The 15,819-nt window shown below is 39.0% G+C and overlaps 1 protein-coding gene across 2 annotated transcripts in view; it reads right to left on the reverse strand.

The window, feature by feature from the left end:
• The window catches only part of ARID5B (AT-rich interaction domain 5B), a 180,013-nt gene that overhangs the window by 38,350 nt on the left and 125,844 nt on the right, over positions 1-15,819 (reverse strand). The window contains exons 1-2 of one of the 2 annotated variants that reach the window (XM_037497968.2): positions 7,275-7,646; positions 5,779-5,891 (exon numbers count right to left, since the gene is read on the reverse strand). In XM_037497968.2, the coding sequence (XP_037353865.1) occupies positions 5,779-5,891; positions 7,275-7,278 (117 nt within the window). In that variant the 5' untranslated portion in view covers positions 7,279-7,646. Of the gene's footprint in view, positions 1-5,778; positions 5,892-7,274; positions 7,647-15,819 lie in introns of those variants that run through there. The other variant, XM_037497967.2, reaches the window with a different exon arrangement.

Genomic DNA, 15,819 nt, shown 5'->3' on the forward strand with positions numbered 1-15,819 from the left:
GTGTGTTACATTTCCATAAAAAGCCAGATAGTAAATATTGTGCTTTGGGGGCCATCAAGTCTCTATTGCAGTACTCAACTCTAGTAGCAAGCACAATGTGTGAACCCATGGGTGTGTCCATGTCCAATAAAACTGTATATTAACAGGGGCCACAGGCTATGGTTTGCCCAACTGTGCCAGACTTTTTTAGATGCCTTACCAGGAAGTTGATGTGAAACCAAAATGGGTTTCCCTGTGGTGGGACCATTCTTCTACCTCTTTGCATACTTTATTTTTCCTAAGGGACTAAAGCTGTTAATATCACTGAAGAAACCTGCCTTCTTAATTCATTGCCCCTATTTTGCAGTTTGTATCAGAATGAAAGAAAGGTTTATTTTTTCAGAGTAAACTTATGGTGCTGTTCCTTCTTTCAGCAACCTGGAAAAACATGTCAATGCCAGCGGATACTGGCATCAAGGATGCCAGCAAGCTCCCTGCTGTACCTGAGAGGACCAGATACCTCCTCAGCAGGAAACGGAGGATCTCATTCTTTAACTAGAGAGTCTTGCTTTTCACTCAATTCTGAGAATATAATAGATGCTAACTTGCCACAAAGGAAAAAGTAGAGGTCAGTGAAAAACCCAAGAAGAGTAAGTGAAAAGCTTCACAATTAAAAAATAAATGGCGTTAAGTGTGCATGTGGACCTCGGTGTAGAGCGGCTAACCTCACACTCCCCCTCACTGCCATGTTCTCCAACAGGCCTTTGATGGTTGTTAAATATAATGCTAAGTTGCTGAGCTATTTTAATTGTAAAAGGGGGAAGTACAAAGGGTCAAACTTGGAGTTCAAGTGCGCCCGTGGGGAATGTGTACATTCCAATATTCTTTACATCTCCATATCCAACATCGAAGAGAGGAGGGCAGTGCTAGGCAAATGTTATGAATCAAAACTTCCCACATATTTGACGTTTTCCATTTCAGATTTCTGACCCCTTTTTCTTTCCCTTCAGATTCTTCTTCCCAAACACTAACAACATAATAAGCTCTACTTATTTATTACAGGGAAGTGTATCCTCAGTAAGGGTTTTCTTTATTGGTTTTTCTCTCAAGTGAACATGCTATTTAATATCTTTAGACTGGTCCTAGAAAAATAAAATTTCCCATACAACTCATTCAGCTGGGCCTTTGATAAGATTTTAATTTTTAAAAGGCTGTGGAAGTGGATTAAGACCCTTTCCAATGTAGAAATTTTACTTAGAACATTTTTAAACGTTGGTAGTTTGTAACATTATATTAAGGCAAACATCTTATGAAACTTCATTTTGTCATTTTCCACTGCAAAATTTTATAGTTGAGTCTAAAGTTCTGATGAAGTCTATAATTTAATGGCTTTTTGAAATCACAAAATCATTCCAGTTTCAATTGGCATTGCTTATCCCTAAGCCCTCAGGGTTTTTTATTTTTTGAGTGCATATTATATAGCCAGGCTCTTTCTAAGCATTTTTTTAGGTATTATCTTCCTTCATGCTCACAACCCTAATGAGAAAACTGAGAACAGAGAGGGTGAGTAACAAACACAAAATCACATGATCGTGCACAAGTTTGTAAGTAGTGAGTGGAGTCTGACCCAGGTAGTTTCACTCTAGGGATTATGGTTTTAAACACTATACCTCAGTGACACTCTTACAAAAATTTTAAATTATAACAGTTGTGAAGACACACTTCCAATTAAAAGAACTTATCTTATTACTAGGCATTACAAAATTTACAGCTTAGAGATGTGATTTATCACAGGAGAAGAGAAAGATAGAACCAGGTAGTAGCCAAAGTATAAAAGGGCTTCCTCATTCCTTCTATTACATGTTGAACAAAGGGAAGGAATCAAGTATCAATTGAGTACCTTAACTGAGCCAGATCCAACGCTGTGAGATTCATAAAGTCTATTTAATGTCATAGGAATCATGGAAAGGAGGAACTGAATCGTATTTTAGAGTTGAGGAAACTGAAGCTGAGCAAAGTTATGTATTTTGTCATTTGACTAGTGAGGGAAGAACTCTGGGTTTAGAGCTTAGGTCAGCCTCACCCCCAACTCTTGTACAATCAGCAGTAGATGTAAGGTTTGCATGCAAAACCACCGGCTGTCTTAGATTCGCAGTGGAAATGGGCCAATTATCTATATTCTTGGGTCAGAAGTATCACTGTAAAGGGTGTATGAGGTTTACCTAGATAGCTGCCTAATTTTCTGCCTCACCTGTGCAGAAACATCCAGAAACAGAAGATAGAACAAAGAGGGTACACAAGCCAGATCCAAAGTCACTTGACTGCCTTCTTTGCAGCAAAGGGTCCAGATAAACACAAACTGCTCCTGGGGGCCAGCTGCTTTGTAAGCAAACAATGGTTTCCTTGCTTGGACTCATTCCACACATTTCTTCAATTCACATAAATGAGCCCTTTAGGGTATTATTTTGGTCTTGGGTAGGACCAGGCCAAAATCTTTTTTCCATTTTTTTTTTTCACATTTACTCAAAACAACCTCAGCCTTTTAACCTGTGAAATATCAAATAGGAGCTAGTCTGTGTGTTGACCTTAAGAAAGTCCAAACTTTTGATGGTGACAGTTAGCTACTAGGTCTGTTTTCCCAACCTGAACACCTCACACATGTTGATTTCACTAAGAGTTTTGGGGTTTACAAAGTGACTGAACAAGTGCTAATTAAAGAATCCACATTTAACATTTTCATTGAACCATCACCTATTTGACATTAACCAAATCCTTTTCCTGGATTGAGTTATAACTAATCCAGACTCAACTGGGGCATCAAGATGTGCTGAACCAGCAGGAAAGAAGTGGGAGTCTAATTTGAAATGGTCACTAACTTGCTAAGAGACCCTCATTTTCTCCCTCAGGACATGGGAAGAGTTAGTTCTGGGGGGTAGCTATGAGGACCAAATGTGATGAAAAATAATGAAAATATCATATTTGTGAAATATTGGAAGTCTATCTTGTGACTTAAATGAATGAATTTATTGCACAATATGGTTTCCCATTGTATGCTCCTTGAAGAACATAAACCATCCCTTATACACTTCTGCCTCTGGAAAGTGCTTACAGGAAGTGAAAAGTCATCTGCCTTCTATCAAGGTACCTTCATTAAGGTACTAAGCAAAGATTTCTCTAGTGTAGATCACCAAGAAATGGGTTTGGGCCCCATATCTGTTGCTGTAAAATAACTCAAGAGAAATTGAAGGATTTGGGTTGAATGCATTCATGATATTTCTAGAAAAATGGACACATCCATGACATCATCAAAGATCTGGAAGCCTCTTCCCCATCATGTGACTGCTGTCTTTGGAAAGCCGTGAAATTCTCTGTCCCTTGGAAAACAGAACCTTGCAAAGCTAGTTTCTTCTTCATATTGAGACAGTGTGACATTAATGGTGACAGGCAAATGACTCAATTTGTTTTAACAATTATGCACACAACATACCCTATGGGTGCTCACTCTAAGAACTTTGTTCTGTGGAGCTACGGGAAGCTGGTACTTGTCCACAGTTAGAAATGGTCTGATTGAGGCAGTATTTTGAAAAATAAAATCATAAAAGTCTTGGTCATAAAGTCAAACTACCACCTAAAATGTTCCAAGTTCAGCAAATGATCAGATGGTCATAAGTCTGTAATCTCAACTATAGGGTCTCCTAGAAAAAAAAAAATCACTTTAAGACACCAATGCCTATTTAATCATTGTCCTGGCCTCAATGTGGCCAGGGGCCATTGGTAATTCTGTAGCAATTTTCCATCTGTCTGCTGGTGCCAACACACAAGTCCACCATAGTTTCCCTCTAGCAGTGTCTCTCTTCTAGATGAAGTGGCTTTGCCAGACATTCTAGAAGCAGCCAAGACAGGACTGTAATCTGAGACTCTGAGAAGAGCTGGACTTTCAGACAAGTCCCCAGGAGCCAACTGCTGCGTGACATTCATCCATTCACCACTGAAATCAAAATGGAGGGATGACTGAATGGCACACGGATAGGGTAAGTGGAAAAGGTCACTTAGAAAACCCAGGCTTGGCTACTAGTCCTCTTAAGAGGGATACATCAGTGAACATCCAATACAGGGGATCAGACTCCCTTTCTCTTCAGTTTTGTGGGTCCTACTGTGAGTCATGACCTGTCTTTGATGAAAAGAGACATTGGAGGCGCTGTTCTTAGAGATCGAGATCGTGTCTGAGTTCTGTAAGCCTCCCAGAGGCATACTTTGGTAGCGATTCCAAATGACAGGAGAAGGAGCTTCATCCTGCTGGGCTCAGGTACAGAATATGCTGGGGTAAACACATGATGTCACCTCAGAGGTATGGGGCAGGACGCCAACACAAGACTTTGGCAGCAGAAGCTCTGCTGAATGTTATGATCCTAAAACCTCGTTGCTTGATTCTGCAGTATCTTGCAAATCACATCACAGGGAATAAACTCTTCCTGCTGACATCCTTTCAAGACCATGAAAGCTGAGGCCCTTGAAGGTAGTTCTAGGACTTACATGTCCAGATTATCAGAAAAAATGTCATTCTTGGTATCCACAAGGACTCACTCATAGAAGGTTAAATTAGCAGAACAAAAATAACTGTAGAGAAAGATGGATTTGTTTTTAGCCAGAAAATGCACATTTCTAGTGGCTCATTTCTTTTTAACCCTTTGCCATCTTGGAAACATGAAGAAATATTAATCAAAATGTCTTCAGATGAAACAACCATCCCTGGAGATGAAATGTATAGAAATGCGAATGTCTAGGATTTACTTCATTACACTGGGAGGCGGCGTGAAATACATGGCAGTAAAAGAGGAGATTGTCAACACAGAACTGATTCATGTTTTTCTGCATTAGAATCTTCTAAATTCTTTTAGAATAACCAAAACTTCCATTTTGGGAAATTTAGTCATTGGATCTGGAAGTGAGGTGTCAACTGAAATCTTGAATTCAGGTTCTAAAGAGGCTATTGCTGTCATTGACACCGACACAATACCTAGATGCAAACACTCAGTAACAGTACCATGGAAATCTGACCCCAGGTCACAAAAGCCAAAAAGATAAGTCTAAAAATATGAAGTGACACTTCACCCTTCCTGGTGCTGAATACCTCAGGCAGCCACTTTCAAGATTCCAGAGAATGTGAAGGCACAACAGGTCCAGGCCCTGAATAAAGCCTAGAATTTTTACTTCCATTCTGCATTCATAGAAAACATAATTAAAAACTTATAATTGTATAGATGGGTATATGCATGTACACAACTAAATATTTTGCTGCGGTCTTTAATTTTACTTTAATGCAAATTATAGGTGACTTTGAAATAAACGTAACTAAAAAGATTGACTCTAGTCATTTCTAATTTCATTCTCTGTTAATCTCTGAAACATATTTAGAGAACATATTCAGAAAGAGGATGGTTCAGCTGATCTATTTTTGACACAAGCAGAGTAAACTATGTCATTGTGTCACCTACTATGAAATCTCAGCCTCAGTGACGTGGGCGCTTAATCATCTGTCCTTTATGCAACAGGCCAAATTGGGAGGTGGGAAGTCTTTCTGTTGTCTAATCAAAATGCCTACAGTTCCCCCCAGCTACAAGGGGCGGGGAGGGGAGGTGGCAGGAACATACACAGTAGAGAGCTGTGAATACCAAAGTCAGATTCTGAATTGAAAACGACCAGCAAGACAGAAGATCAGAGAGATAAAGAGAAAAAGGAGAACTAAAAAAAAAAAAAAAAAACACAGCAAAATGAATAGCATGGAAGGAATGACCATACCTTGGCAATGACTTTGCCATCGGAATTGCTGTTTGAATCTTTAACACCACTGAATGAATCTCTTCTCTGTGGGCATGGTTTCTTTTTGCGTGGTCTGCCTTTAAGATTTGGCGCTGAAAACAAATGGAGAAGAACAATTGAGATATATTTTCATTTTCATGGGTTTCCTTATTAAAAACCGAGAATCTTCCTATAGTCATCCCCTCCTATTGTTCAGAAAAATGTACACATCTGTGACAGACACTCTCATTTATGCTTCTCTCTCTGACAAGCATCTTGGTAAACCATACATTTCTATGTATGTTTCCCCAAGTGATCTATTATACTTTAACATGTCTCAATAACATAATTAAAATGAAGCTCTTAGTTTTAAAAGATGATGTTAAAGAAAACACACGTCCCCATTGTTAGAAAAGAAAGAAACAGGTTGTACTAAAAGATAACCCTGAACCAGGCTCCAAAGATCAGTCTTTGTTTTTTGTTTTCAGAAACCTAAGTGATAAGCCAGCCCATCACAGAATTACAGCAATGTAACATTTGAAAACATCTCTCCTTATAAGTGAAGACCTGAGCGTTATCTCAAATTGTAATTAAACAGAGATAGCTATAAAGAGAGACATTCATGATAACGACCTGAAAAATATTATTATTACTTGTATTTACTAATAATGCCACCAGCATGTTTCAAATCTCAACAAACCTGGCAAATACATTGAAGTCAGCCTATTCTCTTATATTTTTTTATGAAGATCTGGAGGGTTATTTAAAATAACTTCTGAAGATCATCCTGAGGTTAGCCTGATTCTGTGGAGATTATACGGTTGAAAAGCATAGACAAGATGCAAATCAAAGTTGTATTTCATCCTTGATGTTAAGCTTGATTGTCTATAACATTCATAAAGAAAGGGGAGGGGGATAAAGCTGCTCTTTACTGAGTGCAACGAGTGTCCGGCATCAGCTTTCACATTTAACTTCATCAATCACCGAGAGTTAAACACAATTTAAACAAACCAACTAACTAACTAGCCCTTCCTTGAACAATTCCAAAGGAATGAATTATACCTCAAGCAATTTCTTTCAGTTCTTTCAAGGTACCCACACTTTCATTACTTTAAAGTATGATTATGACAATGCCTAATCTAAACAACTCAAATCCTCTTAACTATTAATCTTACTTAAGTCACTCCGTTAACCAGTGGTTTACAGACATTTTACATTATACTCATCTGACAAACACAATTAATCCCACTAACTTGATTTCCTACTGAGGATATCATTTTTGCTGTTGGTAAAACTCAGAAAAGCAGAACTGCCTTTACAATCACGCAACAGTTTAGAAAGTGGTTTGGGGGCTCAACCGGCCCCCTCCCAAATCCACTTTCCTCGCATTTCCCCAAAACATTTGTCTGAAAGTTCATCGTAGGAAGCCAGCCTGGAATTCTCAAAGGCAAACAAGCTCACAAACAAGAATCTAGCGAAGAGAAAGTAGCGATTACCCATTCCAGTCGACAAACATCTGCCTGATGATGTCTGTGCTCATGAAAGCTACAGCATGTGACTGCTTCCCGGCCACGTCCCTGGAAGTCTGACTTGACTTGGTGTGTATGTCAGCTTCCCTCTGAATGCAAACCGTGAGGCTCAGCGCTCTGCTTACAACTCCCCTCCCCCGGCAGCTCCATTACTCATGTAAACACACAGCAGTGACTAGCACGGAGTGTGTGGGATGAGCTCTGAAGACTTAGCTGGAGTTGCCAGACTGGCAGGGAGGGCTCTGTTCTCTCCACCTCCCTGCACGGGGCTGGTGATTTCATCCAGCCTCTTTTGTGGATCCTGACCTCCTGTTCCCATGTCAGAGCCTAATACCACCTTCCCTGCGTGGCACCCACCTCAGCCTGGAGCCAGGGCGTGGACTATTTTGGTCTGGAGACTGTGTAGCACAGAAGTGTTTCCACAACTGACCCAAGTGCTAAGTCTGTAATGACCGGGAGGGACGAATGTACTTTCAAGTTCCTAATCAAAATAATAGCCAAGCAGCAAGCTTGACAGAAACAAAGAGAACTGGGGGCTGGTCTGAGGCATTTCACTAAAAGAAACAAAAACAATATCACGTCTGTTCTGAGACTTGTTACTATGATCATATTGGTGAAAAGCATTTAAACCTACAAGGCATTTATTTCCAGAAAAGCTTTCAAATCCCTAAAGGCCTTTTAGATCTAGAGAACTTGCACTGAACAGGCTGTTTTAAATAAAGGCAAAGGTTCCGGGAACTGACAATAAGTCATCTCCAAATTGGGTCTATTTTCTTCATTCTTTGAGCTGTTTTCAAAACCCAGAGAAGCACATGTCCTTCCCCTCTGGATTCTGAGAATTACAAATTTAGAACAGACTAGCACCTCATATTCTGGTCACACAAACTTAAACACTGAACGAAATTTGATCAAGAGAAAAAAAAAACATTGGTTCCTTCTAAGGCAAGTACATTGATATTTCAGGTCTGGTTACTAAGCCCCACCGATCACTCGAGTCTTTGATCTTCCCTCCAAACTCCTCTTCTGAGCCTCACTGTGTTCTTTGTGCTTTTAGCTGTGTCCTGTGGCTTATTCTAAACTGGAGCATCCTTATAGGCAGATCCATCCCTGATTCTTCCCAGTCAGCCCCAGTGCCCACCCAGCAGGGAACATTGCATAAATGAATTTGTTGAACGGACATGTCATTAGTGGAAATAAAGATGTTCACTTATAGCTCCTTCATGTCTTCAGGAACTGACCACGCGCATACCTGTCACCTGAGCACCTATAAAACTGTTTTCACCTTTGCTCCTTTTATTGAGCTCTGGAAACACCACTGACTCTAGTTTGCATTGGGAATTGAGATGGGAATCCTTTAGGCCCTGATTACTGTGAAGCCATTGTGTCTGATATCTCAGTGCGCCCATAATCTTATCCCAGATGTAATACACAAATACATGAAGAGCAGCTGTTTAAAGTCCCCAGGGGAATGGAATGTGCAGGGCTGGGTGGGACCCCCAGAGTACAATCTGAGACCTTTGGATCCACCAGACCCCAGCAGGTAAAGTTTTGGAATTGAAGGACTGACATTTGGAGAGAGTAGAAGTTCTGGTACCCAAATTACATTTTTTTTTTCCCTTACAGGGTCAATAAAACTAATAATTTGTTAAGTGGGTGAGTAAAAACAAATTTTTATGGTGTGGTCAGTGGTGGAGGAAGCTAGTTCTGATTTGGAATTCTTTTACCTAGAAAACAGCCCCAGGTCCTCCCAGCTGCCCTGGACAGCTAAGGACTTGTACCAAATCCTAAGACTCCAGAATTAGACCTGCTCCAGGGTTTGCATAACACCAGTCTCTATCAACAAAGCCATTCTGGGAAGCCATACTTACTGATAGCTTAACTTACTGATAGCATAACTGGCTCTATTTATTACTATTTAAAAAAAAAAGGTAGTGTGAAGCAATGAAGGCACAGTTATTCTTACACGTGTATATAAGTCACTGCCCAGCCCTGGCCCAGTCCATCATAGAGTTTAGTAAATGTTCTCCACATGAATATGTTCAATATTATACATGAATAAGAATAAGAATAATAGCTGATACATAATGAAGTACTTCCTCTGTGCCAGTGTCTGTTCTGAATGCTTTGCATATAAAACATCATTTAAAGTTCAAACAAGTCATCAGGAAGGCACAATGATTGTCCCCATTTTACAGACCAGAAAACTGAGGCAGAAGAGAAATTACATCTCTTAGCTCATTGCAATTGGTCACTGGAAGCAGAAGGATTCTAACCCAGGCAACTGGACTTTATCCAGGGCCCCTGCTTTAACTTTTCTGTAAGACACACACACATGCTCACTCTGTCTCATAATGAGGTATTTATATTATTAGCTTAGGCTGCAGGCACAGGGAGATTTCCCCAAATGAAAACACTCTCAAATACCACATAGCATGAGGGTGCAGCAGCCCATCCCAGGCACCAAAAATCATCCTACAGACTTGAGAGCAAGTGGGGTCCCTGACTCAGCAGTCGGTGAGAAGACTTCCACTAAAGCTACAGAGTCCCTATAAAAACTTGGGGCATCATACCCTTGTAGTGAGCCACTGACTCTTCTGCCTAATCAGGGAAATATCTCTGTGGTTTTTTTTTTTTTTTTAAATCTCTTTCCTCTCTAACTACCCATCTGTTCCTCTTACTCAGTGCCATGAAATTAACAAGTATTCACCTTTGTGAAGTCACTGCTATTTCTATAGGTGTTAATCCCAGGGGGATGAGCTACCCCTAGTGCTCCAGGCTACTTAGACATCTGACCCATATGTTTGCTTTGTTTTTCCCTTTTTAAAAAACTCCTTCAAGTTAATAAATTATAGTTATAGTTTTTTATTTAAAGGCAATAGAACAAAACAAGTTTGAATTATTTTCCCTTTAAGAGCCTAGCTCATTTATATATTTATATATTTACTTCATTCATTTATATGTTTGCTTCACTATAGGTTCTGACAAGTTTGTGTCATGGCAGTGCAGGTGTGGGAAACTTTCCTCTCAACCCCATTTCTTGCAATAATAATAATAAAACAAAGGAAATGTAACCAGTTACTGGCAAAGTAAATTGCTTTTGGCTTATATGCTACTGTTTTTTTCTACTGTGTTCTTCCTGTCATGTCTCTCTCTCTCTCTCTCTCTCTCTAACTCTCTCTCTCTCAATAACATTTATGCTCTTGGAAATACCACAAAGATAAACTGCTATAAAAGCTGGATTGACTCATCAGTTAGCAACTCTTTCTTCTCAATTTGCAGAGAAGATTTTGTTGCCAATACAGCTACATATTCTCTCCAGAAATTCTTTCTGAACTTCCACTCAGAGATAGGATTTGCTTGAGGGGGGTGCGGGGGCTAGAGTTAGGGAGATGAGAAGGCAGCCATCATTTTCCTGAGTTTGACCCCCAGGGTCAATGACCAGAGGAGTAACAGCACATTAACTCACTTGATTTGCTAACTGTGTGGGTATGTGTGTGTGTTTGAAGCACTAAACACAAGCCAGAAAAGTAAACTCCACTGATTGAATTATTAGGGACTGACAAACATTGTTCTATGTATAGGGTGGTATTACCGATAATACTTTGCATTTCTGTAATGCCATTCCTCTGAGGATCTCAATTCTCTGGTACATTTTCTTTACAGACAATCATCTTAAAATACCCTGGCAAGTTTGAACATGGAGCACTGCTCCTTCTGGGGGGTGGGGGGGGGGCGGGAAGGCCTACCTTAATTTAGTTATCATTTACTGTGTTCTATTTTCAATGTTTCCCTTTTGACTATTTAGAAACTTCCTCTTTCACTACAACAAAAATAGGATGAGTGTTTTTAAAGTTATTAACGTATGAGTAAGACTTAGAAACCAAGAATGACAGAAGGCTTGATCAAAGCCACTCCTGAAATTTATGAGTGTAATAAAAGAAAGGCATTTCACAGATAATCTCTTACAGAATTTCAGTTTTCGAATACTTGGGGGAAAAAAAGAAAAGAAAAACAAGCTCTCAGCCCTCATTTTGGCTTTAACTGAAAACCAGTATTTTTACTTTAAAAATTTATAAATGATTCCCTGAAATATTTTATTTCAAAAATACAGTGCATCACGATGCCACACCTAACAGAGCAGTGCAGGAGAGCAGAGGCCCACGGCACTCCGTTATTAATTGGCTGAATCCTTCCATGATTTCACAAAGCACTAATTACACAAAAAGAATATTCAAGTTTACATTTATTCTCCTTTCCCATAAACAATCTTCCACACCAACAGAAATGTCTGAGAAGCAACTGTATTGTCTGAGATAGGAACACACAGGGTCATTAACAAGCACCACTGACATCCTAACATAAATAATAAATTTTAAGCAATTGGCATGCTAAAATAAATGCCGCAGGAGTTTTATCATTCGGTAATTGTTCTGACAGATCCCTTTTAAGAGTAATTTTTTGTCTTAAATAAAGGCAGTAGGAAGATGTGTCCAGAGTTGTGAAATCAGATTAGAGCCAGCCTTGAATGTCCTCATTCTCAAATGCTACCAAGGCCACAACCACATAGTCAGGAACAAAGACTGGTGCTGGCCTGGTGAAGACCTGGGTTTTGCATTTCCAAGTGTGCCTGATTATAAGCCACACCCCAACATTGTTTGAGTCACAGTCTCTACTAACTACAATGTAGCACCCGTAACACCTTCCCAGAATTCAGGTCCCCCTTCTACCTCCTGTAGAAAAGTGAGAAGTTGTGTTGTTAAAGAGAAGGTGAAAAAAAAATTGAAGCTGGTTTTATATGAAGTCCAGTCCCTCTGGCACTGGGTCAAAATCACTGAGATCCCGAGAGTCGCTAATGAGTGTGGAATGTATGACTGCATTTGTCATACCTGCACTCCTCAGGCAGCTTAAGTTGAAAACAGCCAAAGACTTCATTGACTGCTCAACAAACCATGTAAGTAAACACTCTTGTAATCCCTTCCAAAACATGCCCAGTCTTACTCACTCCTTGTTTCATACGTATGAATGCTGGAACGATTGTTAATGCTCCTGATCAAAGTTTCAGTAATTTCATAGGCATGTGATTTGCATAGCTATTTCCTGATCCGCCTTTTCTCTGCCCTGGAGGTCTCCACTTCTCCCGCTCACTTAAAAACAAAGATTATTTGACTTGTCCCCTCCCCCCAACCTATAAATGGAACACAACTCGCTAGCTCATCTGTATTACTAATTGGTTTGAAGCATGTGACTCCATGCATTCTTGTCATTAAAACACCAGCAAACCTCTTTTTTAGTCAGATTTTACCAGCAGTGGCAGGCAGATTTCTATCTTTATATTCCCCTCTGTATCTGGAGGAGGAAAAGAAATTTAAATGACCAAATTTACCTATATATTATTGTGAAGTATACAGAGAACTACAAAGGAAGGCAGAAATGTTTTATAATTCTATAGTAGGGTTATCCACAAGGAAGAATGTTTTCTAATACCATGCCTGGACTTGGGGAAAATGTGGGAGCTGAATCTAGGTGCAGATTGAGGAGAAATTCTGGGTTTTCAGAATATTGATTCTTTAAGGAGAGATTTCTGAATGTAAAGAAGGAGACTGAAATCCACGCAGTCTTTCAAGCTCTCACATTTTCTTTGGTTTCTTTTGGCTGCCAATGGGGTTCCATTCTCAGTGAAAGTTCCCCTTCAGGACCTGTAAGGGGGTAGAGGTGGTGGCTCACAGCTGTTTTGAAACCACTTATTTGTTGGTGGAGGAATGAGGTCAATATATCATGCCTTCAAGAGTCTTATAATTCCAAACATTCTACAAGGAGACAACTGAGAACAGTTCAGGACACCTGAGAACTTAGCTTGGTCCTTAAGATCCAGGGGGCAGTGTTGTCTAGAGGCAAACCCAGCAGAATCAAAAATGGACTCTAAAAAACTCCGTCTTTATTATTCGCTTCTATCTGGCAACTCCTTTCTTGGAGCACTCATCACCCCAGTGCCAGGTACCCATGAGCCCTCTCCAGGCCCTGCATTCCTCTCCTAATGGAGAAAATCATACTGGATGTTGGAGGAAGGAACTGCATGAGAGTGACTGCAATTAGAATAAGTGTGTTGTTTCATCGCTCACTATGTACTTAGAATTTCAAAATAACTCATGTTTCCATTTTCTGAAAACGATTCAATAAGACAGATTTAGTCTTTCTTAGTATAATTGTCTATAATAAGAATAGAATATTAATCTAAGATACTTGTCCTTTTTTTTTTAAATTTTAGTCTATTTAAAGATCCACACTGGAAATGCTTTTTAAGGACATCTGATTGTTTCATTTATGAAGTTTTATAAAGATAGGTCCTCTTAAATATAAAGAACTAGTTTTTGTATCTCTTTTTCTCTTTTTTCCTTTTTGTTACAATCAATAGACCTGATCACTCTAGTCCATGATTGATATGGTCTATTACTATAGAACATAACAGCCCAGAAGGAAGTTACATTTTTGTACTGAACAGCCTTGCAAGGAGCAGTAAATATCAGATCAGTTTTAAAACTCATATATAAACAGAACATTCTTGTTCAGCCATCCTTTTTCCAGGTTTGGAAATAAGATATTCCATTTTCAACATTGAGGGTAATTGATTTGTTACATCTCTAAAGAAAACATTTCCCACTTGGAAAACATTTCCTCTGTGTGTGTGTTTATGTGTATGTGTGTGTGTGTGTGTGTGTGTGTGTGTGTGTTAACATGGAAATATTCAACTTCTTATACTTGGACTATATGTTATGAGCCATATTTCAATTTTCCAAACATATTCCCACAAGAGAAAGTAAAAGATCATCAAGTAATAGGATCCCAATTTCTTTGAAAGAATGTCCCTAAAGGAATGTGTTCTAAGGTAATTTTTCACTCACCTTAGGCTTTTCTGCCTTTCAGAAAGAAAAATTGTAAAAGCAGGATTGCCTCTTACTTAGTAAAAATATAACGATACTTGCTTGTCTAAGACCGAGACACTTTTCTTCGTTCATATATAAGTCCTCATTCCTTCCTTCTTTATGAGCTACAGATACATCTCTGAGCTTCATTTATTTGTGGCTATGTATGAGTCATATGACTGGACAACAACTTTAAAAATTCTACCATCATACCAAGTTGCTCACAGACTGTGTAGAAGTGTGTATGTCGGGGCAGGGAGGAGTGAGGGTTCAAAATGTGAAGAGAAAGGGGATTTTAGGGGGTGTGTGGAGAGGAGGTGACAAGATCTGTAACTCAATTTCAAGATGATGATTATAACCTGTCAGGACAAGCTCAATGTTCTGTTAATTGGAATGAGAGTATGTTGGTACCACAGCACAGGTTAGTATCTAATGGTATCAGAAATCTTAATATAAATTAAAAATTAACATAAAGAACACATGGAAGAAGTTATAACATCTTCCCATATTTTTTCAGTATATGGTAAAACATGTCTGAGCTACATTATCAATGTGGTCACCACCAGCTATTGAGCACTTGAGATGTCTACTCCAAACTGAGCTGTGCTGTAAGTGTAACATACATACTAGATTTCAAAAGCAGGACCAAATAAGAAAAATATCTTACTAATGACATCTTGTGTCAATCACATAAAAAATGATATTTTGGATACACTGGATTAAATAAGATATATTGTGAATGTCAATTCTAGCTGTTCCTTTTACCTTTTAAATGTGGTTACTAGGATATTTTCAGCCATGTCTGTCTTGAATTATCTATCCTTCTCTTGGGAAATACTGGTTTAGTCAACAATTAAATGTTATGATTATAGATACATCCTTGGAATGATGTGTTAAAGATTAGATAGAACAAGCTTAACATGTAAGGCTGAATATTTAGCAAAATTCATGATTCAAAGTTTTAATACATTTAAGATTTCATACACTATAGTGGAGGATAGTGACATATATATATAGAAAGATGTTAGTACATGCAAATCTTGCTGAAGCTGAGGCATCTACTTTGTAAAATTCAAATCTGATAATTATTAACTCAAGGTTACTAAATGGCGCTGATGAAGATGTTATTTCATAACTCCATTAACTAAGATGTCAAAGCCAAAGTTAAGCCTTGACAACAGACTTGGAGGTGGGGACATGGAGAGAAAAAGAGAAGGAAAAAAAGAGGGGTCTATTTTTTTCTTTCCTGCTGCCAACAGGGGTAGGTTATAATGTAAGCCATTTGCAAAGTAAATAAGAGAAAACCGATTTTGAGTGATTTGGGCTAGTTGGAAGCTAGAAGCTTCTTGATTACAAATTGTCCAATAAGTCTAGTTATGCTTTCCTGTTTTGGAGATTTCATCTGCAAGTAAGTAGAGAGGTCACATACAGTTAGACCTAATAGCAAGTGTTTGGTCTTGGATTTGCCAAGGAGTGTCAAGTCCCAAGTTTTTACACAACATAAAGTGAGATTATTCACTGAAGTCAGGCCCTCCAATAAGCCCATACAATTTGACAGAACAAAAGAGCTTGAATTCCAGGCGGCAGGGGAG

Source organism: Talpa occidentalis, unplaced genomic scaffold (genome assembly GCF_014898055.3).
Source record: "Talpa occidentalis isolate TD23 unplaced genomic scaffold, MPIMG_talOcc4v2.1 talOcc4.8, whole genome shotgun sequence".
NCBI lineage: Eukaryota > Metazoa > Chordata > Mammalia > Eulipotyphla > Talpidae > Talpa > Talpa occidentalis.